The sequence below is a fragment of the Phascolarctos cinereus genome, unplaced genomic scaffold (genome assembly GCF_003287225.1).
Source record: "Phascolarctos cinereus isolate Bilbo 61053 unplaced genomic scaffold, phaCin_HiC Scaffold_9;HRSCAF=440, whole genome shotgun sequence".
NCBI lineage: Eukaryota > Metazoa > Chordata > Mammalia > Diprotodontia > Phascolarctidae > Phascolarctos > Phascolarctos cinereus.
In genome coordinates, this window is record NW_027556402.1 from 3,903,277 (window position 1) to 3,931,220 (window position 27,944).

Below are 27,944 nucleotides of genomic sequence, written 5' to 3' on the forward strand. Positions count from 1 at the left end.
ATTCGAATCCAGACCCAGCATTCTTTCCCCTGCACTAGTAACCTCACTAATCACCCCTTGTGGAATCGATCCCACAAGCAAATCTGAACAACATGTACAACTCCAGCACCCACCCCAGCACCTGGCATCAGGCAGGCTCAACACCTGCTGGGGAAGGGATTAAAAGAGCCAACTGAAGGAGAAGAGGGAATTCGCAGTTTTAAAATGAGTTACCGTCAATTTAGGAATAATGTTCTCCAGACTAAAAGTGAAGAAAACTCCAACAAAACCAATTATGAATTGCTTTTCCAAGAAACCGAATAAGAAACCTTGCACACACCTACAGTTATTATTTAGTACCTTCATGTAATTTACAATCTTTGCAAGAACTCCAAATTTGTATCCTGAGCCTCCAGAAAGGGCTTTGAAGTTAAAGGATCCATTACTGTGATCTGTAAGACAAAAAAAGAAAAGACATTTTCTAAACACTTTGATAATGGTTCATGTTTGAAACTTGGCTTATGACTTCTAAACAGCTGGAGAGCTGAACCTCCTTCCTCTGCCCCACCAGGAAGAGATTTTTATTTGAGTGTTTGATCTTCACTAAATCCAGCCTACAAAATGATGGTTACAAAAAGCCACCATATTTAACAATCCTTCTTCCCCATTAAGAGAAGGGACCAAAATGTAGATTTCCAAACCGTCAGTAATCTCAAACAAATACATTTGGCTGTCACTTTTCTTTCTGGCAGGAGGCCTCCAAAGGTAAACACCCAGACACCAGTGTCTGCATCAGTGCTGAGTTCATCAGGCCCTGCTGGCTGAAGGGACTTGCCCAGGGGGGCCACGCACACAGCCAGCAGCAGGGTCAGAGGAGTGACCTGACTCTCGAGGTCGGCTCTCTACTCCCTGGGAGGCCAGGCACAGCTGCTCAACCCCCATCCACGATGGACAAGTAGCTGGGTGGATGCTCCCTCCCCCTGACTGAGCCGTCCCTACATCTTGTGAGCCTCCCTTCACCGCACTCCTACACACTACAGTACTGCCTCTCACACAGCGATGGATATGGGACGGCGGGGGAGGGAAAGTCGTAACTGCTAGTCAAAGTACACATCCTACTCACACACTCCTACGCAATACCTTGCTAGCCTCCCATACTGACTACAGGAAAGCGGCAGGGGAAGAGGATTCATAATTGCTAATCAAAGTGCACATTCTACTCCCAGGGCATCATTTAGTCCACTGGGGGAGAGGGGGCTCGTGAAAAGAAAAAGTTCAACCCATTTGTCTCTTGCTTAGCCACAATACCATAATCACGGGAAAACCAAAGCAACAAATCATATGCAACACTGGACAAGGATGGCAGGAAGGAGACGGAGGAGAGCATCAGCGGCGAGAGCGGAAACCCCGCCAAGAGCGGCTGAGCGCGCTCTGCAGAGACGCAGCGGGGCCAGGGAAACCAGCCTGAGTGCCTCCCCTTTCTCTCCTCTTCCAGTCGTGGCCTCTGCTGCGATGGTTACTAAAGGCACAGGTCTCTTTCTCCGAGCTAAGGGCCCTGACAGCGCCTCACCCTCCTTAACTGGATCTCACGACAGATGAGCAATTAATAAAAGGAATGGAAATGTGACGACAACACACATAAAATCCTCTTGGACAGAGCTAGAGGATGCTGCAGAAGATTACGCCGCCTAGAATTAGCTTGGCAGGACTGTGAAAAAGGAGGAAGATGCTTTACGTACAAACGCTACATGCTACTTTCTCTATTCCCAATCTCTCTGCTTAGCCAAGTGCTTGGGAAGCTCACCAGGCCAGTTTGGATGGAATCCCCACAAAAACAAAGGAATTCCAGGGGTGCAGGGCTTAGGGCACGAGGCTGCTCACCTCCGCTGAGTAACCTAGGGGCCAGCTTTGCCCATGACGGCTGGCCTCTGACCTTCAGTACTACCGTGGGCTGCATGGAGGACAGCTTGGGAGAAGCTGCCATCCACCAATGAATACAGCGCAATGTAAATACACAGATACCAGGGAAGAAAGGCCCCCCCTGGGAGCACAAGCTGTTTGGTGCCTAGGAATTTTATCTTAGCAATTCAAACTGGTCACTGAGGTCTGTTTCTATCTTGAAGGTTGCTGAATCAAACCCCCTTGCTTTACAAATGACACCCAAAGAATTTAAGTGACTCCTTCTGGATCACCCTGACAGCGTCTAAGGTGGGATTCGGGCCCAAGTCTTCCACAGATGCCAAGGTCAGCTTTCTGAAGTAAGTGCCTACTCTGTGCCAAGCACTGTGCTAAGTCCCGGAGGTACAAAGAAAGGCAAAAATCAAAACGAAATCTCCCACGCGAGAGGGAGTGCACTAATCCTGGCCAGCCCGTATCCTCAGCTTCTTCTCCTTCCTGGCCAATGCCAAGACTCTGCTGCGTCTTCCAGCTTCCTCATAAATAATTAATTCATTGATTAAGGGAAAAAAAATAGAAACAAAAGGAAACCCTCAGTTCTCCAACAAACCCCTAGAGCCAAGACGTTTTTTAAATTAAACCTCTCTCCCATACACACAGTTATTCTGGCCACCATGTTTGGGTTTTCTCTTCTGCTTTAGATCTTAAATCAGTCTGAACTTTGTGGCTGAAACACTTGAACTTTGGGAGAGAAAACGGAAAAATGGGCACATGGGGTAATAGGCATTTTCTAACAGCCATGAAATCTGATTTAACCCAGTAACGGTGACACTCAGCATCCCTCTCCTCAGACCAGCTTTAATTTGGCAGCTGATAAGTAACAGATAAAACACTTCTCCAAAGAAAGTACCTACCCATATCACTGCTCTAATGGAATTTTGTTCAATCACCCTGTTAAATCACAATAATTACAAGCGAATAATCCAGTTACCAAAAAGGGCCCTCTGTGATCTCAAAGGGCCCACACAAACTGTGCTGCACTCTTCTGGCTATAACCAATTTTCTACAAAGAATACTCCTCTACACCCAAAATACTGGCTGCTCTCAACAATCTCTCTCCACCAACAGTCATTCTTCCTCTTAGAGAACTTGACCTGGCTTTGTGGGTGAGGACTTCCAGGAAGAAGGTAAAGAGATCCCAGCTGCCCCCCTGCAAAACTGCCAGGTGAATTCAGAGAAGGAAAAGCAAACAACTCTATCCTCCAGAAACACAGCATGGGGAGGTGGGGGAATGCACAGCACATAAACAATGTGCTAATGCAAGGCAGGAGGTGACTGAGAGAGGAGAGACCAAGCCACCTAAGAGGAGGAATACTCAAAAGTTTTCTGGGGGAGGAGTGACATAGGGGAAGGCTTCCAAGAGGAGGTAACATAAGGAATCACACAGATGTGAAGGGAGTACTGCAAAGGCCTAGGGCGAGCTAGGGCAGAAGGCTGAGCACCGAGACCAGCTAGGAGGCCAGCCTGGTTGGAATGTAGAGTATGCGAAAGGGAGTCACGTGGAAAAAAACCAACCAACCAACCAATAATGGCAGCTAACATTTATATTGCCTATTAGGTGCCAGGCACTGTGCCGGTAAGTGCCCTGGGAGGCAGGGGCTGTTATTATTCCATTTTACAGCTGAGGAAAGTGAGACTGTTAATGGTTAAATGATCTACCCAGGGTCACACAACTAGGAAGTGTATGGGGCTGGATCTGAACTAATGCCTCTAATAACAGATACCATTTATATGGTGCCTACCACATGCCATGCACCATGCTAAGTGTTTCACAATTATCTCATCTGAACCTCATAGCAACCCCAAAAGACAGAAGCTGCTATGCATCCATTTTTTACAGTTGAGGAAACTGAGGTAGATAACAGTTAAGTGACTTGCCTGGGGAGGGGGAGGGGGGTGTCACGCAGCTAGGAAGCGCACGAGGCTGGCGCTTTATCTACTGCATTACCCAGGGTAGGCCGGGAGCCAGACTGTAGAGAATCATGACTGAAATAAATACCAAGGAGTTTACGTGGAATCCCTTCCCCAGTGAGACTTGGGCCACAGAAAGACTGCTGGGCCAGTCGTGTGAAGGACGGCTTAGAGACGGGAGAAGAGCTGAATGGACAAGGGCCGAGCCCCGATCAGATGCGAGGGGGGACGGGGGCTGACAAAGAATCTAAAGTGAGCTGCTGAGTCTCAGTAACGGAGAGGAGGGTGAAGCCTCAGAGGAAAGGCAGCTTGAGGGAAAGAGCACCAGCTGAGTTTTCAGCAGGCTGAGCTAGACATGGAGGAATAGAGTTTTGGAAAGAGAGAGGAGGCAGGATATATGTATGTTCGTGCGCGTGCGCACACACATAGGTATACAAACAAAAATGTATTTGAGAGCCCTCACAGAGGTGATGAACGAATCCATGAAAGCTGAGAAGGTAACTAAATCCGGGTATGGCGAAGGTGGCCAAGGATGAACTTTGGAGTACACTCATGTTCAGAGAGAAGGAGGCTGATGAGAATCAAGCAAAGGAAAATAAAAAGGAACATTCAGACAGGAGGAGAACCAGGAGAGAGGACTGTCACAGACACCAGAGAAGGGACTCAGAGAACATGAGTGTGCCTGTCATCCTACAGACAACTGCCATGTTTGTATTATGTCATCTTCGCCAATTTTATGAATGCGAAATGGAAACTCAAGGCTGTTTCTGTTAATAGTTTATTGGTAATCTTTTGTTTCTCTGTGACCTTGGTTTCTCCCTGTATCCTTCTCCTTTTCCCACCTCCCAAAGAGCTATCCTTTAAAACAAGGACTTTTTAAAAAAGATTTTACAATTTTCAGTTCTGATCAGTGGGTAATGGTTATTATTTTCCCTTTCCACCGTAGTTACTGTGGACATGGTTTCTATCAGTTCATGCAAGTCTTTCCACCTGTCTCTCTAGTCATCATTTCTTGCTGCACAGGAATACTCCCGTTACATTCATGGACCGCTACTTGTTCAATCATCCACAAGTCACAGAGCATCTATCTTGTTACCAGTTCTTCTGCTACTACCAAAAGTGAAGCTATAAATACTTTGGTACATACAGAGTCTCCTTTTGGCAAATACCTCATGCCTCTCTGGTGTAGATATGGAAACCACTTTATTTACCTCATTCCACACTGCTTTCTGGAATGGTTATACCAAATCACAGACCTAAAGCAATGCATTAATGTGCCTGTTTTTCCAACATTGACCACTCTCATTTAATGTTATCCTTTTCAGTTTGCTCGGTATGAGGTGAAACTTCAGGGTTGTTCTGACTTACATTTCTCTTACTATTAGTGAGCTGAAGAATTCTTTTATGTAGTCGTGAATACTTTGCAATTCTTTTGAGAACTCTTTGCTCACATTTGTTCCCACCTAATGCCACATGCACCGAAGTAAAATGTCAGAAGAGAAGCAAAGCACAGACCTCTTACAGTTGTAGGCAGAAAATGGATTCTTGGCCAAACAAAGGATAAAGGCATTACAAAAGTTAAATGATTTTGATTACACGAAACTGAAAAGACTTTGTACAAACAAATTTAATGCACCTGGGATAAGGAAAGCAATGAACTCAGAAAAAAAAAAATCTTTGTATCAAATATCCTAGGTGGCACAGTGGATTAGAGCACCTGCCTTGGAGTTCAGATGACCTGAGTTCAAATCCAACATCAGGCACTTAACACTTACTAGCTATGTGACCCTGGGCAAGTCACTTAACCCCACTGCCTAGCCCCCCCCCCACTTTAGTATCCACGACTTGTAAACAACTAACAAAAATGTGACTGGTTGCCATTTCCCAATAAGTAAGTGATCAAAGGATATGAACAGCTAGCTCTCAGCTGTTTTAATGTGCATTTCTCTTATTAAGTCATTTGAAGCATGTTTCCTAAAGCTAACCTAAATATAGTTGATAGATAAACCATATATATACTTTAAAACCGGCATCACAACTACTGAATATACTCCCCAAAGACACCAAAGACAAAGGGAAAGGATGCACACGGGCTCACATGAAAATATGCACGGCAGCACCTTAAAATCTTTTAATTGTTTTGGCTAATAAGCATGTATTCCCTTCCACTTCCAACTCCTTAACTCCCAATTAAAAAAAAAAAGTAAACCTGCCCCTTACAACAAAGATGCACAGTCAAGTGCAGCAAATTCCCCCTGACCGCATCCAAAAATGTGGGACTCATTCTAGACCCGGGTCCCTCGCCTGCTCGGTGAAGAAGTTCACTCTTCTCTTCCTCGTCAGTTGTGGGAAACCCTGGCTGGTCACGGTGCTGATGAGAAGTCTCAAGTCCTCTGAAGTGGCTGGTTTTCACGATGCTGGTGCTCCTGTACAAGTGATTCTCTCGGCTCCACTCAGTTCATACAAATCTTTCCAGCTTCCTCTGAAAGCGCTCCTTTTTGTTATTTGTTACACCACAATAGCACTCCATTACATTCATAAACCATCATTTGTGGAGCTCTTCCCAAACTGACAGACACCATCTCACTAATTTCTAGTTCTCTGCCGATTCAAAAACAGCTGCTACAGATATTTTTGTAATTATGAAACTCTGTCCTCTTTCTTTGATGTTTTGGGGGTGCACAGGGCTGGCTAGCAGTGCTCCAGCTGGGTCAAAGAATACTCACGTGTTAGTGATTCTGTTGGCACACATCCAGAATAATGGACCAATTCACAATCCCACCAAAGTGCATCCATCATCTAATTTTCTGCAGTCCTTCCTTCCAGCAACTATCATTTTTAACTTTTTGAACTCTGTCAGTCTGATGGGTGTGAGGTGGAAGCTCAGAGTTCTCTAATTTGTATGTCTTTCATTATTAGTAATTTGCAGTTTTTAAAAAATATGGCTATTGATAGTTTCAATCTCTTCCTCTGAAACCATCTACTCATTTTGGGTTTTTTTGCAACATGATTAATATGGAAATGTTTTACACAACTTCACATATGATGGCTATTATACTGCTTTCCTTCTCAATGGGTATAGGAGGGGCTGAAGGGAAAGAATTCCAAAAAAATTAATGTAAAAATAAAGGAAAAAAAAAGAAAGCTGCCTATTCACATCCTCTGGATGATTTCTCAATTAGGGAATGGCTCTTATTCTTATCATTTTGGAACGGTATACTATATAGCAGGAAAATGAAATCTTTATCAGAGAAACCCAATACAAAGATTATTTCCCTTCTAATTCCAGCTACGTGAGTTCTGTTTGTGCAAACCCCTCAGAATTGCATGCACGCCAATGGGTGAGGTAGCTCTTCTTACTGGTGTCAGACCAGGAGCTCGGTTTTGTGTGGACCTCACTTCTGGCCAGGGTTAACTGCCTTGGCCCCACATTTCTGGTGCCCACTGCACTGCTCAGGCACTCCCCCCAGTGCCTTCCTCTTTTTACAGGCCTGGGACCTACGCTGTGCTACCTGGATTTAATTCCCCTTTGAAATTTTGAATGTGCTGAACAATCCTGGGTCTTTCCAATGACCCTCTGCTAGGACAACCTGCTCTGCCAGTCTCTCCACACTTGAAAGGAGCCCCACAAACGTGCAGCCCAAGCCCAGCCAACTGTGCCTGAGAACAATGCTGCTGCATCACCCATCAGCAGCTCTCAGAAACGGGTTTGCAGCAGAAGATGGCAGGAGACAGACAGGGAAAAGAAGGGGAGAGGGAGAGAAAGCAGAAGAGATGAGAAGAAAGAACCAGAGGGTGAGGGGTTGGAGAAAGAGATACGAAAGGAAGAAAACAGAGCCAAAGCTAGGCAGTGGGAAGAGCCACCAAGGCAGACTGCTTTCTGATTCACCCTCCTTGGTTACAGAGCAGAGTTCACCCCCTTCCCACTTAGGATTATTAACTGCGTATTATTAACTGCATTTCTCTCCATCCTCTTCTTTTATACTCTTCCTCCCACCCTTTGCCCCTACAAATCTCTTTACAAAGAAGCTATATAAAGATAGGAGTGGGCTTCAGTCAAAAAGCATTTATTAAGCACCTACTTGCCAGGTATTATGATTGGTTGCAATCTGCTTCAGTTGTACTACTTCTGGCCTCTTGCCTAACCACAGGATTTTACCCTTTCTTTCTCTTTTTATTCACCCCTCATGCTCCACCCTCTGAAAACGGAGGGGGTTTTTAGTTCAGTTTCTTCCTGGAATTCATCTTCCCTCTCAAAGCTGTTTTTCCCTCCCCCTGTCTCTTCACCATTCTCCACTGAATTGAATGTATTTTGACTCCCAGTTATGGGTGCTAAAATAAAATGCTCCTTTATCCAGACGAGGTCAAAGTGAGAGGTTGGTGAGTAGCCCATTCCCTGCCCCAACCCTATCCATGCTGGTTTGATCTTCTTACACACCCAGACTAATGGAAATAGTCAATTCCACCCCCTTCCTCCCTTTTTTCATCCCTGGAGAATCCCTGCCTTTTTTTTCCCCCTTAAGATCTTTAGAATATAACCAAACCCCTTCCACACCCTCTGCCTTATCTACAGGGCCCTGGATGACCCCACTAGACATTAAGACTGTGGCTGCTTAGTACCAGAATTCTTTCTTTCTGACAACTGGTATTACTAGTGGTCTCTTTTCTCTGCCCTAACATCAGGCCCTGTTAGCAAAGGTACACTAACAGGATGAAATGAGGTGCCTGAAAGCCAGCTGGCAAGAGGAGGTTTACTTTGTCATAACACAGCAAGGATACGATGACATTTAGGTTCTCTGGATGTGAGGCAGCCTCCTCCCCTGGTCACAGCAGGGCAGTGGATGGTGACTTAAGAGGGCTTCAGACATCCACCGAGTCTGAGGGGCCCAACGCCATGTGGTGATCACAACCTAATCACCCTTGAGTGACCAGGAAGCTGCCGGAGGCAGGAGCCAATCAAATCCCATAGAGAGCTTCCTGCCTTTTAAGGAAAATTAATTCCTCTTGATGGGAATCAGGAATTCTGCTCCTATCACAAGCTAGAAGCTCTGGATTTTGGCTCTGACATTCCCAGGAATTTCCATTTTGGGGTTTCTATTTTCACTTTGCCCTCTCGTTTATTAGTTAAATTATGGTATACTGGCTATTATTTATACTTAAGACTTTCCGGTAGAAAAGGGATTCTTGGGTGGTCTCTCCTAGATCTCTTTTCCAGGTAAGATGTTTCTTATGAGAGATACTTTACATTTTCTGTCATTTCTTCAGTCTTCCAATTTTGTTCTAACAATTCTGGGTGCTGCCTGCAGTCACTGATTTCTGTCTAATCCTGGAGGAAGGTTTTTTACTTCCAAGACTAAGCTGTGCATTCTTCCCACTCCTCTTTTCTCTAGCTCTCATTTTCTTGATATGATGACTTTTTTAAACTCTTGCTTTATTTCTTCCAGGAATGACCCGGCAGGGCTTGAGGCCAATTGTGACTTTTTTCGACCCTTTGCTTAAAGAGGACAAGGAGTTATGCTCTTCTTCTAGGTTGTGACTGAAGCATCCCACGGTCCAGCCACCAGGTTTCTTTATCGTGCCTGTCATCTTATACGACTTCCTTTTCCAGCCTAACTTCCCGAGCAGACACTCTGCGTCAGGGCCAGGCTCTGCACCCGTCAGGGCCTTCTTTGTTCAGTCCTTTCTATTACCTGGGGTCTGGGCAATAAGGAGGACAGGAACACTCTGTGGCAGGGAGTCTAGGCAGCGGGGAGGCATGGGCCAGAGAGCTCTGATCACTGCTATCACTGCCTCCTGAGCCTTAAGGGCTCCTGACCTCAGGCTGGGGTCAGAGGGAGGACCAGGAACACTCCAACTGCCACTGGTCAGTCTAGGCTTCCATCTGCTGGCGCTTGGACCGCAGCTTCATGCCTCCCCAGCTCTCTCTGGTCCAAGTACAGGAAGGCTGTGGGGTGGGGCTTTTCTGCCTGGGTCTCTCCGCTAGTGGCAGGAGGCTCCTGACTGTAGATGTGGAGATGGCAAAACACACTCACTGTAGCTTGGATTTCTTAATTATTTCTTGATTTGGTGCGCTCCCCCCCCCCAAATCCTTCTTTATACCCCACTCTGACATTGTGAGTAGTGTCCCATGAACAGAAACAGGAGAATAATTTACACTGTGACCATAGTAATGTAAAGGAAAACCCTTTCCAAAGACTTCTGAACTCTGATTCATGCCATGGCCAATGATCACAAAGAAGTGATGGACTAGAGCAATCATGTCAAACTCAAGCTGCGGGCCTCAGACTGACTTAGAAAACCACAAACCAGCATTAGCTATGTAGTAGTGTATTACTTATTCTGCCTCAATCACACTGTGTGAGTCTGACACCTCTGGCCTATGGTGCAGGATGAGACATCATATATTTTCATTCATGGTCAATGAGCTCAAAAGCTCGGCTTAACAAAGTTTATTAGTTATTAGTTACAAGGGATAGGAATCTAGGGGAGGAAGAAATGGTTGTTTGCGGTGAAAAAAAGCATCGATAAAATATCTACAAATATTCAAGAGAAAATAAAAACGTTCAAGACACAAACAGGGTAACTTAGTTAAAACCTTAAATTAATAGACATTTTTAGAAAAACACTGTATATAAAAGTTTAGTTTGATATTCAATCCCCTTTATTTGCTCTTTGTACACTGTAAAATTTCATGATTAAAAAAGAAAATTTAATTAAATTTTTTTTTAAAGAAATCAAGAGAAGAAGGCATCTGGACAAAGAGAATGATCAATAGTGTCGCAGGCTACCCCAAATTGAGGCAGGATAACGACAGGGCCATGGGGCTTAGCATCTAAGAGAGAACAAACAGTATGTTCAGTACGACGATCCCCAAGACAAAAGAAAAGGGTTGAAGAGGTGAATGGAAAGAATCAAAGGTGTATGTATGCACTGTGAGTTCCTCAAAGGTAGAGACTGTCTTTTTTGCTTTTCTTTGTATCCCCAGCACCTAGCAAAGTGCCCGGCACATAGTAGGTGCTTAATAAACGCTTGCAGACCATAGGGACCAGAATCATTTCACTGTGTCTTGGCAGACTAGAAATGAAGAAATCCCCCAACCACCTCTAGCCTGGAATGAAAAGGGGACCCGCATCCCCCCTGCCCTGCTCTGTTACGGAGTCCACTGCTACAAGAGTCCAGCCTGAAAAGTCCTCTAACTCTGTGGTTACTGGAGAAGGGTTACTGTGGAAGCAGTGAAGCATTCAGGATGCAAAGATAAAACCAAGCTGGTCCCTGCCCTCAGTGACCTCTCCTTCTCTAGGGGAGACACCAGGAGCCAGGAATCTGCCTGCCTGTTCCTTCCAAAGACGGGCCCAAGGAGGCCTGCCCCTATCAAACCACAGCCCAGAGCTGCCCTGGATGGAGACCCACCCGTGGGGAGCAGCTCTCTCAGGGAGGCAGGCCCAGAGCACTGGCCACACCAGGAGGGGCTCTTCCTATGCTCCATTTATGCCCCTCAGCTCTGCTCTCTCCCACCCTCAGTTTTCTTCCCTGGTATAAATAAAAAACGCACGCCTAATAAAAGACCTCAGATCTTCAGCATTCACTGGCCAGTGAATTCTTTTAAGTTCCAAAACTTTTGCAACAGACTGAAACAACTACATAAAAATAGATTTTACACAACCAAACTAGTACATACAAAAAAAAAGACTAAAGGAACATATACAGAATAAATATTTGACAAAAATGAAAAATCTGGCAAATAAAGAATTAAGAAGCTGATAAAAGTCTGGACGTAATCAATAACAACAAATCACTCTTTTCAACCAGCAAGCAAACTCTGGAAGTTCGCAGATGTAACACAACAGAGTGACAGCCCTTCTATCAGAATGTTAAGAGTGTGGATTTCAGACTTTTTTCTTCATTTCTGCCTTGATCGCACAGTCCAAACTGGGTGAGCTTCCCTTCAGGCCCTGCCCACCCCCAGCAGTGGCACCCCTCCCAAGCTCTCTGATACATGGCAGCCAGCCCTCCCCTTCTGCAGAGCAGTCAGATCTCTGTGCCAGGCACATGAAGGGAACAAGCTTCATTTATTTATTCACATACCTGTAGATTCAGTCAGTCAGTTCTGTGTGCTCCTTTCCAGGGCTCTTACCAACCCTGGCATCTTTCTTAGCCTGAGGGTTCCTCTAGTCTCAGGGGAGATCTGTTTTGCAGTCAGAAAAACGTATCTAATCATTAATTTAGTCCTTTATTTTTCTCATCTTTCTACTGAAAAGTAAAGAGGATCCTAAAATGCAGAGAGGGCCTGGGGTTTTTGTTTGTTTGGACTTTAAGGAGGCAAAAACCACGCCCCACTCTTCAAGCTCAATGACAAAAAAACAAAAACAAAAACAAAAAACAGGGAGGAAAAAATTGGGATAAAACTGGGTACACCCGACAGTATCATTTAAGTCTGTGAATGATTTCCTCTGGAGTGCGGTAAGGCTAAATGCAAATGAACAAGAAAGCAATTGTCAGCTGCATTAGCATCCGACCAATAGTAGCCCAGCTCCATCTTGACTGTGCACCAGACTGCATTACCAACAGACCAGACCTAAGCTCCATCAGCATCTGCCGAGAACAGGTAGGTCTTTATCATTTTTATTATGGAAGAATTAAGCACTAGATAGATCTGAAAAACATTTTATTAAGAAACCAGGCAAAGCATTCTTCTTAACGTGTATTTTTAAGCTCTGAATTTCTTACCCTGAAAGACAGGCTTTTATTCTCCAAATAAAAACCAAAGGCTCTCGGTCTAGCACCGACTCTCTCATCCCCTGTGCCTTAATAGAAAATTGATGACCGTGCCGTTGTATGGGAAATCTAATCCTCCCAGGCCCTGGTCAGTAAACTGAAATATAGATCTGATGCTTCCCAGCTGCCTGCTAATTTCACCTTCTGCAAGATATTTCATTTCAGCAGCATTATCTGTCCTGACAAAGGCTTTCCTTGAAGAAAAATCCAGACTAAAAGCAAATACTGCTGAAAGATGATTTCTGATATGTACAAATTATATTACGCTAAAAAAACCCAAAGTTTGCTACCTGTAGAAAATTTTAAAAAATAAAACAGGAAGACGAATACGAAAATACAATCCATCTTTGAGCATAATACAGACAAAAGAGCTAAGAGGTGCATTACGTTGTAACTTAACCCATACAAGCTTTAGACCATTCTGTCATTTAGGTAAAATAATTTTGTTTCTAACTGCATAATCCAAGTCAGAGATTATTATTATATAAAGACCTTGAATGCATATTCTTATTAGGGGGGAAGGGGGAAGGGAACAAGTCAATCATTTTACATCCTTCACATCATGTGGGTACAGGGATGGATGAGACTGTTCTTAAACTGACCATCTGGAATAAAAAGAAAATTACATTTGAAAACTGAAGAATGTCTTCACAAGGGTCACTTATGGAAGGGAAGGTCCTGCATCCTTCTCAGTACTACAGTAAGGCTCAAGAAAACAGGAGCCTCCAAATGACCAAGCAGTCAATAAGGTTTTATTAAGCACCTACTGTGTGACAAGCCGGGGTGGGCATTGGGGGTGCTAAGGGTTGAGGATACAGAGAAAGGCAAAAAACATCATCCCCTGTCCTCCAGAAGCTCACAGTCTAATGGGAGAGACAACATGCTAACAAGAAGGTACATATAAGAGACCGACTGGGGAAATGGGAGGTGATGCCAGAGGGAAGGGAGGAGGAGCAGCTTAGGAGGGGCTTCTGGGTTTGGGGAAAGGTGGAAAGGTCTCTTGCAGAAGGTGGTATTTCAGTGCAGTCCCAAAAGAAGCCAAGGAAGGCAGGAGGTGGAGGTGAGGAGGTGAGCCCTGCCTGCCTGGGGCATAGGCAGAGAAAGAGCCCAGAAGCTGGCAACGGAGGGAAGAAGCCAGGAGCAGCCAGGAGGCGAGAGTCCCCCAAGCACAGAGTCTGTGGAGGGAAGTAAGAGAGGAGAAGCCTGGAAAGGAAGGGGCCAGGTGATGCGGGGCTTTACAAGCCAAACAGAAGATATCTGCTATTTGGTCCTGGAGGTTGACAGGGAGGAAGCCACTGGTGTCTATGGAACAGGGGGCTGGGGATAACAGTATCAGAACAGAGTTTTAGGAAGATGGCGCCTGACTGGAAGATAGATTCAATTACTGATGGTAACTGAGAAAAGCTCTAATTCCATTTTATTGGAGCATGAAAATCATTTTTGTTTAGCAGACATTATAGCTTCAGGTTAGTGTTTAAAAAAATAAAATTAATGACCCAACCATTGCCTTGCCTTCCCTTCCCCAGTAAATCTACAGCTAGGTCTCAACTAGTGCAAATAATGACTTGGTCCTATGAAGGGGTCCCATTCTTCCAATCCATACTGCATTATTTCCATGGGGGTGGAACTAATGACAATATTTCACATAATTACAACTTCCTACAGTGTGAATTCGAATATATGCAAACACCTTTGCATTCATTATTTGCACTAATTGGAACCCAGTTGTATTTCATTGCCAAATTATTTGAAAAGGAAATTTCCCATCTACTTTTCCCTCCAAGGAACAAAGACGTACATTCAGCTACTTAGCCAATGGCCTGTTCGTCGAGGAGCCAGATCTGGAAGCCAGATCTCTCTTTTCAGGGTTAAACTGCCCAGCAAGCACTCTTGCCCATCACAAAACAGTCAGGGCAGTAGATACATAAAGGCCCCAAATAACACAAGAAACACTCTCACCGAAACCACAGGAGAACTTAGGAAAATAAAAGTGCTGATAAATAAAAAATCAAGACCAGAAAAAGATTCATTTTGCCATTTCAAAACCTGCTGAAATGTAGGTAAAAGAAAGGAAATAAGCTTCCCCTGCCCCTAGCTGATGAAGTGCACAGTGACTCAGTTTAGTCCAGACTCCATCTCTCTTCTCACCAAAGACTGCAGCACTGCCCACTTGATCAATTATTTTTCAAAGAGACATCTCATCTTTTTGTGGAAACGAAGAGACTGCCCTTTAATGGGGAAATGGCTGACCCAATTAGGATACAGAGAACAGTACTGTACTCTAAGAAGTGACAAAAGAGATGGTGTCAGAGAAATCTGGAAGATTTCTGAGGACAGATGCAGAGGGAAGTATATCATCAACACTGTAACAACGACAGTTAGAGCAGACGGAACACTCTCATCCACACCCTCATCGAGCACGATCCCCCTCCTGCCAGAGAGGTTGAGGAGCACACACACAATGAGACACGTCTTTTTGGATATGGCCAATATGGGGATGTTTTGTTAAACTATGCTTTTGGTGTTATGAGGCTTTTGTTTTTCTTTTTCTTCTTGCCCAGTGGGCAAAGGGAGGTGGGGAGAAAAAAATAAATACTTGATAACTGAAAAAAATAAAATAAGAAATGTAAAGCAGCATCCTTCAACGCAAAGGAAAAGTCAGCTCAACTGTTTTCTATTCAAGAGCCTGTCTGTCCCAGCCATTGTGTGATGACCCTGCCCTCCCTATGGAAATATTCTGCCAAGGCATTTTGAAATGCTAGAAAGGTTCCAAGGAGGAGAGGGAAAGCTATACCATCAGCTGTGACTCTCCTATCCCCCAGACCCAAAAGGGGACGGGAAAGAAAGGCTAGTAAAGAATCGTTTGTTTTGAAAAAATTTAAAGACTACTTTTTATATTATTTATTTTAAATGTACCATATTCAAATTTTAATTTGAGAAATAAAAATGAAAAAAATTCTTAATGACATAATTCTGTTTTGCCTGTCAGATTTTACCTAATCCATCACAGCAAAATTAAGTGTTTTAAAATATTAAATTACCACTAATTATCAAAAATAACGATTCTAAATAATTTCTCTAAATAATTTTCTAAATATCAAAGAAATGTATAAGATACAAGCTAAAATTCTTTAAAATATCTTTTAAGTCTTATCCTGGAAGTTATTCCTTCAAACCAACTCGTAAGAAATAGGAAATTAAATCAAACCACTAATTACCCCGTTCTCCTTCCAACAAACACAATTTGTGTTCCAGAGTATATGGACAAAGTGCGTTCCAACCACAAAAAGTGTCGCACACAATGTGTTTCATAGTAACTTAAAGCCCACAAAAATGTTTTAAGAGCTTGAAAAATCCTTCCAGAAAAATCTTTCCAGCCTCACCACATTTTAACACAGGGAGCTACTAAAGCGTTACTTCAGACAAAAGAGGGAAGGCAGTCAAGTGTTCCCTACCTAGGACTGCAGGGAAGGGAGGAGAGATTACAACATAGTTGGAATTGTGATCTAAGCACATGCAGTAGTAGCTGTAGCCATGCCCATGCCCATGCCCACATCCCCAAGCTGTTCCCTAAGCCTTGGGTACATATGCAGGTGTGTGTATGTGTGTATGTACGTATGTATGTATGTATGTATGTATGTATGTATGTATGTATGCACAGTCTGATACACACCACATACCTATATGTATGACAATATTATATCAGCCAGACTCCACCCCTCCAAAAACAAATCTGAGGCAGAAAATGTGAACGTGTCTTCTGACCCAGGTTTTTTAGTTAACGTATGACTACTTTGTCTTCCTTTGCAAGAGATCTCACTGTAAGGAGGTAATGCCTTGCATGTTCCATTCCAAGATTCTATTTTCCCAATACTTTGAAAGATGCTGGAAGCCGAGAGTGTCTGAATGTCACTGCTATTCCAGGCAACCCCTCTCACAGTGCATGCTTACATCCCCTCCCAGTAGGAATATCTGACAACCTCGCCCCCCCCAATCTGCCCCTCCCAGAAATCAGAGCCGTCCTCACAAACCTCACAAAACAATGGGCAGACACAGCCCACTATGTGTAATCCACGACCAGGGATTAGCATCTGTTCATTCCACCTGGGTCCCAAGTAGCCTAATCTCAATTCTCAAGGCCTAAGGCCACACTGAATCTAAGTATGAAATAACCAGACATTAAATGGGCATTGAGGCAAGACATTCATCAAGTATTTTTTAAAAGAAAAATAATTCTTTTTCCCCTTCTGGGAAGCTGGAGAGAAGTTATTTCACCAGATCCGACAGACTGACAAGTTTTCCTTTCTGCAGCCTCTGGGTCAGAGGTCAGACACTGGGACCCTGATTTTTCTCTCTATCTAATAATAACTAGGCTTCCATTATCGTGAAAACACCGACGTAACAAACATTTCCAAGCAGCAGCCCACGGCCCACTTACCTCAAACAGTAGCTGATGTGATAAAATTCCAATATAATAAACTCAATTACCAGCGTTAATGGAGGGTAACAAAAATATAAATGGCCCAAAATGGTTGTGCAAAGGTCAATTCCTATTTGGCTCCGAGTGTGATTTTGTGCTTTCTCAGGCTACCCTCTATGGGCACTCAATAGCTGTTAATGTCATTGAAGCCTGAAGTTTTAATTTGATACAGAGAGCAATCAGGGGACCCTGATCAGAGGGTTGGGAGAGGCAAGTGCCAGGAGCCAGCAGGCTGGGTGACCATTCATGGGGCAGCCGTGGCCTCACTGGCCCAGGAATCACCAGGCAGCCGTTAGGGTGTGCCAACGATGGGTTCCCCAAACTGAAGGGGAAAGCCCCCAAAGCAGCTCACACCTACTCTTTGCTCATTTCTCACCTGCAATCCCTCAAATGAACCAAAAACCATTCTTATTTTCAAAAGGGAAACTATCTGACCAGTCCAAAAGAGGATCTTTCTAATTTTCAGTAATATAATAAAAACGTAATTTTAGCACCATCACCACCACTTTGGTTTCTCCCCTCCCATCCCAAAAGCAGCAGGTAGAAGGCAAATAGCCCTGGGCTTCAGACTCTAGCCTGTTTCCCCTGGCACAGAGGGGAGTGATAAGATCTCCTTAGTGCTCTGACAATCTCGGAAGTTACAGTTCATTAAGACAGGCAGAGGGAATGGCTTTGGAATCACTATGTAGTTGACCCTCAATTCCCCAATATTATCTGAAAGAATCCAGAACCCCGTGTCTCCAGCTTTGGAAGCACACAATCTTGAAGAATCACCAGGGACAAGACCTGCACAGACTTGGGGAGGAATTCTGGGAAGCTAGAAGATCCCTGCAAAATGAAAGAGCAGGGGCCCAAATCCCTTCCCTGGTACAACTCTCGTCCACTTTCTGCATCACCTCCAGCACCTTCATTTCCTTCCTCGGCCTCACAAAACCCTGCTCTGAACATCCATGGACCACCTGCCTGCCAGGCAGAGGCAGCTTGATGCAGCCTCAGTGGCGTCCACACTCAGCCATCCTCCCCTGCCCAGCAGCCCAAACTTCCAAGGCCTCATCATTCCCAGTCCCTCAGGCTCATCAGAGAGCCCCGCTCCCTCCTTTGGGGCTCCCCTCTCTGGTGCCACACACAGCCTCAGCTGCCCTCTGCATTCCACCAGCCAGCCTCCTCTGTCTACACAAGCCCCCCATCTCCAGACTCAGCCCTCTCCAATCCATCTCTCTCTTAGGAGCGGCTCTAAGCGCACCACTCCCCTCCCTGCAGAAGCCACCCGTGGTTCCCTGCTGCCTCTGGCCCTGCTTTTCTTCCCTTCTATTCCAGACAAGCCGACTAAGGTGGCTTTCCTGGTCCTTTGGGGACACTTCCACCACTCTGGGGCACACGCACCGAGTGTCTTTCTTTTCCTCCATGAAGCCTTTCCCAAAACCCCACCCTCAAGTGGCCTCCCTTCCACTCCTCAAGTGCTTGCTCTCAGAGCACCAGGCCAGGATTTCCTCTGCTGCGGACTCATCTGTACACACAACATACGCCGCGCCCCCCAAGATCTCTGGGGGGCTATGCCATCTTCTTATGCCCAAGTGGCTAGCACAGTATGGTGCAAATAGGTTATCAAATAGGATAAATTAAGCTAAAGGCCTGAATTATAACCTCCAGCATCACCCAATCAGGATATCTGCATTTTAACAGGTACGAGGAATACAAAGTCCTGCAGAATGAAGCTCTTACAATGGATTTGAGGCCGGCAGACAGTAGCAGAAGAAAGGGAAGTGGGGCGGCAGGGAGATGGGTAGAGAAAAGGCATTTATTAAGGCCCTACTGTGTGCCAGGCGTTGTTCCAAGTGCTGAGATACAAACACAGGCAAGCAAGAGCGCTCCTAACCTCAAGGTGCTTCCATTCTACTGGGGAAAGGCAGCACGCGAGGGGACTGAGGAGGGAGGTGGTGAGCACGAAGGCACGCTTTAGAAATGGCCAGGCCCGGCTTCAGGCAAGCTGAGGCCAAAGCTCCCCTGCCAGAGTCCAGGCTCCAGGGGGAGGAGGTCAGCTGGAGGACAACCACAGGCCTTGAAATGGCCAGGAAGGGAACTCCCTCTGATGAGTCTTCAGGCCGTCAGTCAACAAGCAATGACGAAGCACCTACTATGTGCCAGGCACTAAGTGCTGGCGATACAAATAAAGACAAAAACAATCTCAGGCCTCAAGGAGATCCCAGTCTATACAAACTAGAGTCTATACAAGGTCGAAATGGGGGAAGCTGGAGGCAGCCTTAGAGGGAAGGCCCTGGAATTCAGGGGGTTAGAAAGGCTTAACGTAGACGTGATGGTTTAGCTGAGTCCCGAAGGACGCCTGGGAAACCGAGAGGTGGAGGTGAGGAGACAGGGGGGCCGGGGGTGGGAGGTGGAGCTACTCCTAGGCCAACGTCACTGCAGTGGAGAACCTGGAGAGCGGAGTAAAGTGTAAGAACACAGGGGCTGACCCGAGGCTCGCTGCTGCTCAGTCTGTCAGGACCCCGGGCCCTTCTGCCCTCCACTCTCTCCAAAGTCTGGACAGGTTCATGCGCGTTGTTTCCGGGACACCATCCATCCATCTCGTCCCCGGCCGGCCCCTTCTCCTTTCGCCTTCAATCTCTCCCAACCTCGGGCTCTTTTCCAGTGAGTCCCGCCTTCCCGTGATGTGGCCGAAGGACGGAAGCTTCAGTATTTATCCTTCCCCTGCACAGCCCGAGGTAACCTCTTGAAGCGTTGACTCATTTGCCCTCCTCGCTGTCAGAGGGACTCTCAGAAGTCTTCTCCAGCACCACAATTCACAAGTGTTGATTCTGTGGCGCTCAGCTCTCCCTGCAGTCTACCTCCATGCACTGCTAGGAGAAAAACCACAGCTTCGATCCCACGCACCTCTGTCGGCAAGGTGATGTCTCCGAATGCCGGACAGAAGATTTTCTATCTGATCTTAAAGGCACCCTCCAGAGGGGGTGGGTGGCAGTGAGGCGGTGTCAGAGGAGAGAAGGGGGCATACTCGAGTGATGGTGCAAAGGCGCAAGCACCAGGACCTGGCAACAGATTGGAAATGGGGAGCAAGAGGGGATAGGAATGGAGGATGACACCTAGCTTGCAAGCCTGGGGGACTGGAAGGATGGGGGTGTCCTCGACACCAAAGGGGCGGTGTGGAAGTGGGGGAGAGTTTGGAGAGGAAAGACAAGAATGAGATCTGTCTACAGGACATCTAGGTCAAGATCTCTAAGAGGTAAGGACAGTGAGCTCCAAGATTCACCTGCAGAGATGATTACTGAATCTGTGAGACCCGATGAGATTACCAAGTTAAATAATACAGAGGGAGAAGAAAAGGGGGTCCAGACACATACAGGTAGGGGGCATGACCTGGCGAAAGATCTAGCAAAAGAAACCAAGGAGCCAATGAAGAAGTGGGGGAGAAGTAGGAGAGAGCAGTGTCACGGAACATGTGTCATGTTAACAGGGACAATCTCAAAGGCCGCTGACCCCATCGAGGAAAGGAAGCAAAACAAAAAGCCTGCTTTTGGTTCACAGGTCAGAGGTGGGACCCAAATCATCACTTAATTTTGAAAAAAAAGGAGGGAACAAGCTTAACAGGGGAAGAAAAAGTGACTCGTTAAATAAGGGAGTTTCACTTGATCACAACAGGCAAGGACAAAAACTGGTTTACTTGTACACTTTGTTTAAACACATCAGACATGTTCTCAACACTCCAACAACCTGGGCATTCCAGCTGACAAGGCACAGATGTCACTTTGCAATTCTGTCCTTCTGTCCACCGAGTGTGGCCAAAACTGTTCTGCCTTTGCGTGTCGGGAGAGGGAAATGCTGAAGCTATCTTGGAGTTCGTGGGCTGGGGCCGTGGGTCTCCATAATCTCAGGCCTGCCTCCTTACTGTCCCTGCCAAAGGCCTGAGAAGACATCGTCTAGAGGCTCCAAGATGCACGCTAGACAGAACAGGGAGTTCCTAATTCTTTTAGACACTAAATATCAGTTGGTGCTCTGGAACAGAAATGTAATAAATGAAACAAATGAGACCTCTGGGGACCTGAGTTTGTCTGTTTTGAAAGGTACTTCCCCAGGTTTTTCTAAGCACCACCACCAGTTAACCTCCACACCAGCTATAGAACTCTGTTCACAGAGGCTGACAGCTACAGTTAGCAACCACCCCAGCGTTATGTCATCCTTGCAGAAGGCCACTGCTGCTGCTGTTTTTTTCTATTTTTTGCCTTTCAACCACTGTCCTCCTGACCCAGATCCTCTGACCCAGTAGCAAAGGGTACAGGGAAAGCTACAGTCCCAGAGGCACATAATAGAGGTAACCAGGGAGAGCAAAAGCCAAGCAGGAAGGCGCACAGGGATCCTTAACAGGCTTTTTGCAAAGGCACAATGTTTTTAAAATGGTAAATTTTCTCACAGGTCACACAGTTCCTTCACCACTGTTCACTACTAATTCAGCTGCCTTTTCTTTAACCATTCTGCATGTGACTATCATATCTGTACCTATCATGAGTATACACACCACACACACACACACACACACACACTCACGTCTGACTGCCAATTGGAGTTCATTAGAAATCCCAGAGTGTGGTTTACAACCTACATTCGTCTGCATTCTCCACACTGACACATTTATATCTGCATCACACACGTCACTCCCGTACATTTTCTTTTTCTCTTTTTTTCCCCCTCTAGCCTCACTTGGACCAATCACGTGCCATGGCGTCGGTAAGCACAGCCACCCTGCACGCCACTCTCTGGAACGAGACGAGCGGCACCAGCAGCCCGCCGACCACCACATCGGCTCACCGGTACATCGGCTTCCAGGTCCAACAGGTATACCCCTTCCACGATAACTGGAACACGGCGTGCTTCGTCATCATGCTTCTTTTCATCTTCACAGTCGTCTCGCTGATGCTCCTGGCCTTCGTCTACGAGGTGCTCGACTGCTGTTGCTGCGCCAAAGATAAAACCCTGAGCGACCTGGAGAGTGAGCCGAGCCCCCTGAGAACCATGATGGACAACATCCGGAGGCGGGACACCGAAGTAGTTTAGCGTCCGCCCGGGGCGGGGGGGGGGATGCCAGACAGACCCAAGACAGCATGTTGGCACAAAGCCTCCGAGCTCCGCTGAAGGGGCAGAGGGAGAAGTCCTGAGGTCCTGGCCCCACCAGGGCGACATCTACCCCAGCCAAGCACGCCGGGGAGCCCGAGGGACCAACAGAGTCTCACCACCACCAACTCTTCAGTTATCCTTTTGTAAGAAGATGTCGTAGTGCAAGTTAGATATGTCTCTTTTGGAGTGGGTTTCACTGTATGTATCCATGTATAAATACAGTTTTGAAAATTCAATGTGGGTTTTGTCATGGTCTTCCCCAAACTCCCATTTTACTGACAGTTACCTGAGGACCAGAAAACCCAACAGACTCTGCCCAAGGTCAGACCCAGGCAGGGAGGTCTTTAGCAGCAGGTGCAGAATCTGAACCCACATGGGCCAAAGCGAAACCTCTTGGTGTTTCTGCTCCTTTGCCTTGCCTGTAATTCAGCATCTCTGTGATCTAATACCGCGCAGCAAATCAGAACCAGAAAATACGCGGGCAGGGGATGACACGCCTGACACGTACAACACCAACTTGTAGCCTAATAATTTGTAGGATTATAGAATCAAGGACCACCGCCTTCCACAGGTCCTTCAGCAATTAAAGAAAGCACCCAAATGCTCACCCGCATCCAAAATTAAATAGAGCCTCATATCACTATTATCAACCGACCTCGTATTTCCCACTCCTTCTATAAGAAAATCAGCATTTTCTAACTTTCTAACTTATTTTTAAAGCTCTGACCTTTAGAGATGATTGATGCAATAAGTTCAACATTACTGAATATCTCTCGAGCCAATCAGTAATGAATGGCTAGCCAGAAAAGCAAGGAAAAAATGTATTCCCTTTCTTTCACTGGGAGGCGCATGGCCCTGGGTGCTGAACGCTACTGATGCCCCCAGGCCCAGCTCACTGCTTTCTTAGCTTTGCTCAAGTGCTTTTCCACTCTTTTTTGGTTTTGCTTTAAACAAATAAAAGTTCTCTGGGGAGAAAAAGATTTGAAAACGAAGGCGATATTTTTAAAAATATATATATAATTTAAAAGTAATAATAAAATGGCTAACATCCCTAGTGTACGATCCTCATCACCAAGATTTCCCCAAGGACCTCACCTCATCTCTGCAGAAATTCAGAGGAAGGTCAAAAGTGTGTCTATAGTCAACATGATTACAAGACAGAATGATACTGCATAGATCACAGGAGAGGACGAACCTGGGGGGCAGCTAGGTGGCACAGTGGATAAAGCTCCGGCCTTAGAGTCAAGGAGGACCTGAGTTCAAATCCAGCCTCAGATATTTGACACTTACTAGCTGTGTGACCCTGGGCAAGTCACTTAACCCCCATTGCCTCACTAAAAAGGGGGGGGGGGAAGGACAGAGGAAGAACCTGTTCATGGCTTAAAAATCCTCAAATAGGTCCTGTAAGTTAACAAAATTCAAAATGTAATGAATCTAATTCAAAGAGCTACATTTGCTTTTATCTCTTTGTAAGTAAAGAGATCTTTGCTTGTTAAGCGCCACTGCAGCAGAAGGAAAAGGAAAGAGTTCCTGAAATCTGAACTGGGAAAGACTTGAACGCCCATCTAAGCAAGCCAGAAACCTCATTTTGCCAATAAGAAAAGGTATTTAAGTGTAAAATCAGCAAATGCTGACAATAAAAAGTCGATACTTTACCCCATTTTCACACTGTGATTACTTAGGTTGAAAGCTCTTTCCATATTCATTTTTTCCTTTTTATCTTTCAAATACACCACATTTCTTTGCTCGTAAGGGCCATCTGTGAACACCTGATAAGTTTAACCAAAGCTCACCCCCTGGAAGAGGCGGTGAGGAGAAAACAAAAGTTCCCTGGCTTTGCCAGGTCTCAGGCCAAGGACAGCTGGTCCAAACCTGCAGCTGGTCTCCCTGCAGACGTCTGACACAACATCACAAGATCCTGAACGCTGGTGGCCCCGCGAGCAAGGCTCGTCCCGACACTCCAGGCATCAGAGTCTAGCAGCGCAACCCCAAAACATGCAAACATGTCACGTGCGTCATGCCCTATTATTTCCCAGTTTCCTTCAATGGTCAAAGAAGATAACAGGATGAAATCAGATCCAGCAAATGGAGGGTATAAGCCACCAGAGCTACAGGAAAGAGGAGGTGAACTGAACAAAGGAGGGGTCCAACACCCAGATCAGGGAAACCAGGTTAAGGTGCGATTGGGAAACACTGAATCAAATAAATAAAGATACAAAAGAACACAGATACTACGAATAGGTGAATTTCTAAGTCAGTATGTGCCCTGCAGGGCTGGGATGCTTCTGTGAGGTTTAGAAACTGTTTCTATTGAAGTTCGACCTGCTGGCTTACAGGATCATCCCCACAAATATATTTCCAAAACGGATACTCTGTTAAACCCCCTTTTCAAGCCATCCTGACGGCCACTGCTAGAAGCTGCTCAGGCACCAATTCAAGTACAATTAATTGCTCGGCAAAGCCCCCAAAGCGCGGGCTTTGGGATGCTTGGGAAATTCCCCCTCACCTCACATTTTCTCCTGGCTGAGGCCACGTCAGTACGCCGGCAGCCCTAGGATTCCTCGACGTGGCGCTCTCTCCGCCAGCGCAGATGACGACTCATTCTCGAGCTAAGTGATTCTCACGTGCGCTGCTCCGTAAAGCTTCCGGAGACACAGCCAGCAGCTACTAGCTACTAGCCACAGACTCAAACTCTGGACGCTGGCGCGCGCTCTTTGCTACCCTGGGGGTATCGGGAGCACGTGTACCTGTCCCTGTGTTACCCCTGGCTTGGCATTATTGATTTAGAGAAGAAATCAGCCCTTTTACCCAAAAGTGGGGGAAATGGAGACTCAGAGGAGCCCAGTGGCCTGCCCCAGACCACCCAGGGGTGGGTAAGCAGCTAGCCCTCTCGACAGAGCCCACCACCTTCTTTTCTTTAGGGACAGCCCTTGGACTCCTTGCCGGCCTCAGCATCATCGGAAACGGGCTCATTCTGTGCTGTCCACCAGGCATCCCTCCCCTGCCTGCCCTGGGGGTCCCATGCAGCTTCGCTCCCTTCAAGATTCTCAATCACAGTGCACTGCCCCAGGGACATTCAGGGTGAAAAGAGGGATCTTCACCCGAGGGAGCACTGGCGCCCTGTTTAAACACACTCCAAAAGCTTGCAAATGCAATCCAACCTGCCAGTTGGGGGCTGGGCCCACTGCCCACTTGCGGCATCAGACCCAAACATTGAGCTAATGGTCTGGCTGTTCAAAGCCACGGTGCAGGGTAGCAAAAGGCATTTTCTTCTTCACTTAGTTTTCCTCAGGCAACCTCCATTCAGGGTCTCTGCTCAGGGCCTATGTCCTGACATGGGGTCACAGCCTCGCAACTCTCACGGGCTCACTCAGGCCCAGGGGTGCAGTGAGTGGCTCCCTACACACTAAAAGACCTCAGGCAGGAATACTAGTGAAGTAATAAGACATGTATGCAGAAGAGAAAGGCACAGTCAAACCCCGCCCCAGCCTATGTTCCTGGGGAGAACCCCGACACAGCCCTTCCTCTCATCCACTAATGACATCCATCCCGCAGATGTGGACGTATGTAACAGTATGTGCATGCAGGGCTCACCACAAAGTCACACAGGCAGCCTGCCACACTCCATTTCATCTGCCACACCAGATGAAAATGTAACTGGGAAACATTTTTTAAAAAACAAATAATGTTAATATGTAATTCAGTGGCCTGTTTCTAAACCACTGGCTTACAGAATATGCATAATCCTTAGTTACTGATACCTAAGCACTGTCAGCAGACAGTAGACCAGGCCCCCACAGGGGAATAACACACAGTATCTTGTCAAGGGTTTCACGCGCCATTTCACTAGTGGCATCACGTGGATTCCCAAGAGACCTCCTTTGGTGGCCCTCCTGATCACAGCACACAAAAGGCTTAACACTTTGGCCCTGACCAATTTGGTCGCTTCTGTATCTCAAGCCTCCATATTCTGTGTATGTGGGTGGTAATTCTGAGGCCCACTGGACTATAATCCCAATCCTAGACTCATGGATAAAAGGGCTGTTCTCCAGTCTCTACTCCCTTGGTCCACCCCTCCAGCAGGTGGAACAGTCAGTAATCAAAGGGTGGCTTCTATATGCCTTGGTGCCAGCCAGAGCTGGCTGAAGGCCTCACCGGTGACTCAGCCTCCTCCTCTGATGCACCTTCCCTGCCTGGTTCCCAGTCTCGTCCAGTCAGGCCTGGTCATGGGAGGCCCACAGCCAGGGACTTCTCCATGCCATGGTCTTTCCTCATCCGTGGGGAGCATCCTGCTTTAAGGCCACCCCATTCCTACTCCCAGGCATGGAGAGCACTGCCCTGGAGAATGGCAGGACTCTGAAGGCTTTGCACCCTGTCATAACTGCATGGGCTCCAGCAGGAAAGTTCCTTGTGATCAAGTCGGGGGGACAGACTTGGAGGTGGGAGAAACTCTGGGGCAAACCCCGCCTCAGACACTCACTAGCAGGGTGACCCTGGGCAGGGTCATCTGCACCGTAAGGATAATAAAGGCATCCGTTTTCTAGAGTCACTGTGAAGATCAAATGAAAGTGTACAGAATGAGACTTGTAAAGCCTAAAGCTCACTACACATGAGCTGCTGCTGTGAGAAATAAAAGAGTTAAGTTTCCATATAAGTAGATAAGAAATCAGCACAGACAGGGTAACTTCTCCACCCGGGGGAGGTGGGGAGGGGAGCGACAACACAATCTAGGCACAAAATGTATATTAAGGGTGGGGATCACATGTATGTAAAACATGTGAACAGGGCTTATAAAGAAGATTGTAACCCAGAAGGATTAGGACCAAGAAGGGTCCTAATTAGGATCCAGAAGGGAGGAGACAGGCAATTACTAGCTATAAAGCTTGCTCTGGCTTCTGTTCTGCGCACTCTCCCCTTCAAAGGAGGTGTGCCCGCGCACTTCAACCTCTTGAATAAAAAAATCTTTGAGACACCAGTCTTTGGAACTGAGTCTGGGGTCTTCTTTATAACACTGTTGCTATAAAAACTCTGGGTCTAAGGCACAATTCTTAGACACAATTGAATAAAATTCAAGATTTCTGATAGGTGAAGTCAAACAATAATCAGCAAGCCTTCATCAAGGCCCTATTATATGCCAGGGACCATCCTCAAAAACACACAGTCTACTAGCAGAGATGACACATGTGTGGGCGTGGCTGTGGATCGATGCGCACATCCACACACGTAAAGAATGAACAGATAGGAAAAGAAAGAGCAGGTAGTCTGGGGAGGAAGAGGCCAAGACAAGAAAGGCCAACAGCACTCCAGGCTGTTACTATAACCAAATCAGCATGGAGAAAACCTCTGTGGGACTGACTTGGTTTTGTTTTTTATTTTGGCGATACTGAGCCCTGGCAATGCAGACAAAGGCACACCGTCTAGCCAACAGCCAAGCACATGCTGGAGAGGCACAACTTGCAGGGAGGAGGGACCCAGAGAGGCCTGCTGCAGAAGGCAGGATCAGAGAGGAGTGTTCAAGGAAGCCGGGAAGGCCCAGAGGTGGGAGAGCCGAGGGGCAGAGCATGGCAGGAATGAAGAGGACGGACAGGAGACTGGAGGAACAGAAAGCAAGCCAGTCTGGCAGCCCAGAAACCTTTCACTTAGATCTGAGTAAAACAGATGTAGGCTCTCACAGCCGCCAGCAGGCACTGAATCTTCAGGGTATTTACAAAGCTCTGCG

General features: G+C 46.4%; 2 protein-coding genes across 3 annotated transcripts in view; one reads left to right on the forward strand and one right to left on the reverse strand.

The window, feature by feature from the left end:
* Positions 1-27,944, reverse strand: part of GTF2E2 (general transcription factor IIE subunit 2) — an 87,442-nt gene that overhangs the window by 46,223 nt on the left and 13,275 nt on the right. For both annotated transcript variants that reach the window (XM_021008286.2, XM_021008287.2), the window contains exon 3: positions 340-431. In XM_021008286.2, the coding sequence (XP_020863945.1) occupies positions 340-431 (92 nt within the window). The remainder of the gene's footprint in view (positions 1-339; positions 432-27,944) is intronic.
* Positions 12,122-22,165, forward strand: SMIM18 (small integral membrane protein 18). The gene is made up of 2 exons (XM_021008288.2): positions 12,122-12,451; positions 21,806-22,165. Exons 1-2 carry the CDS (start codon positions 12,317-12,319, stop codon positions 22,163-22,165), a joined length of 495 nt encoding a protein of 164 aa, XP_020863947.2. The 5' UTR covers positions 12,122-12,316.

Bases quoted from the DNA above. Each gene is read 5' to 3' on its own strand.
- SMIM18 (XM_021008288.2), top strand. From the start codon at position 12,317: ATGCAAATGAACAAGAAAGCAATTGTCAGCTGCATTAGCATCCGACCA. The intron at 12,452-21,805 runs GTAGGTCTTTAT...TTCCCCCTCTAG, and splicing joins TCAGCATCTGCCGAGAACAG to CCTCACTTGGACCAATCACG.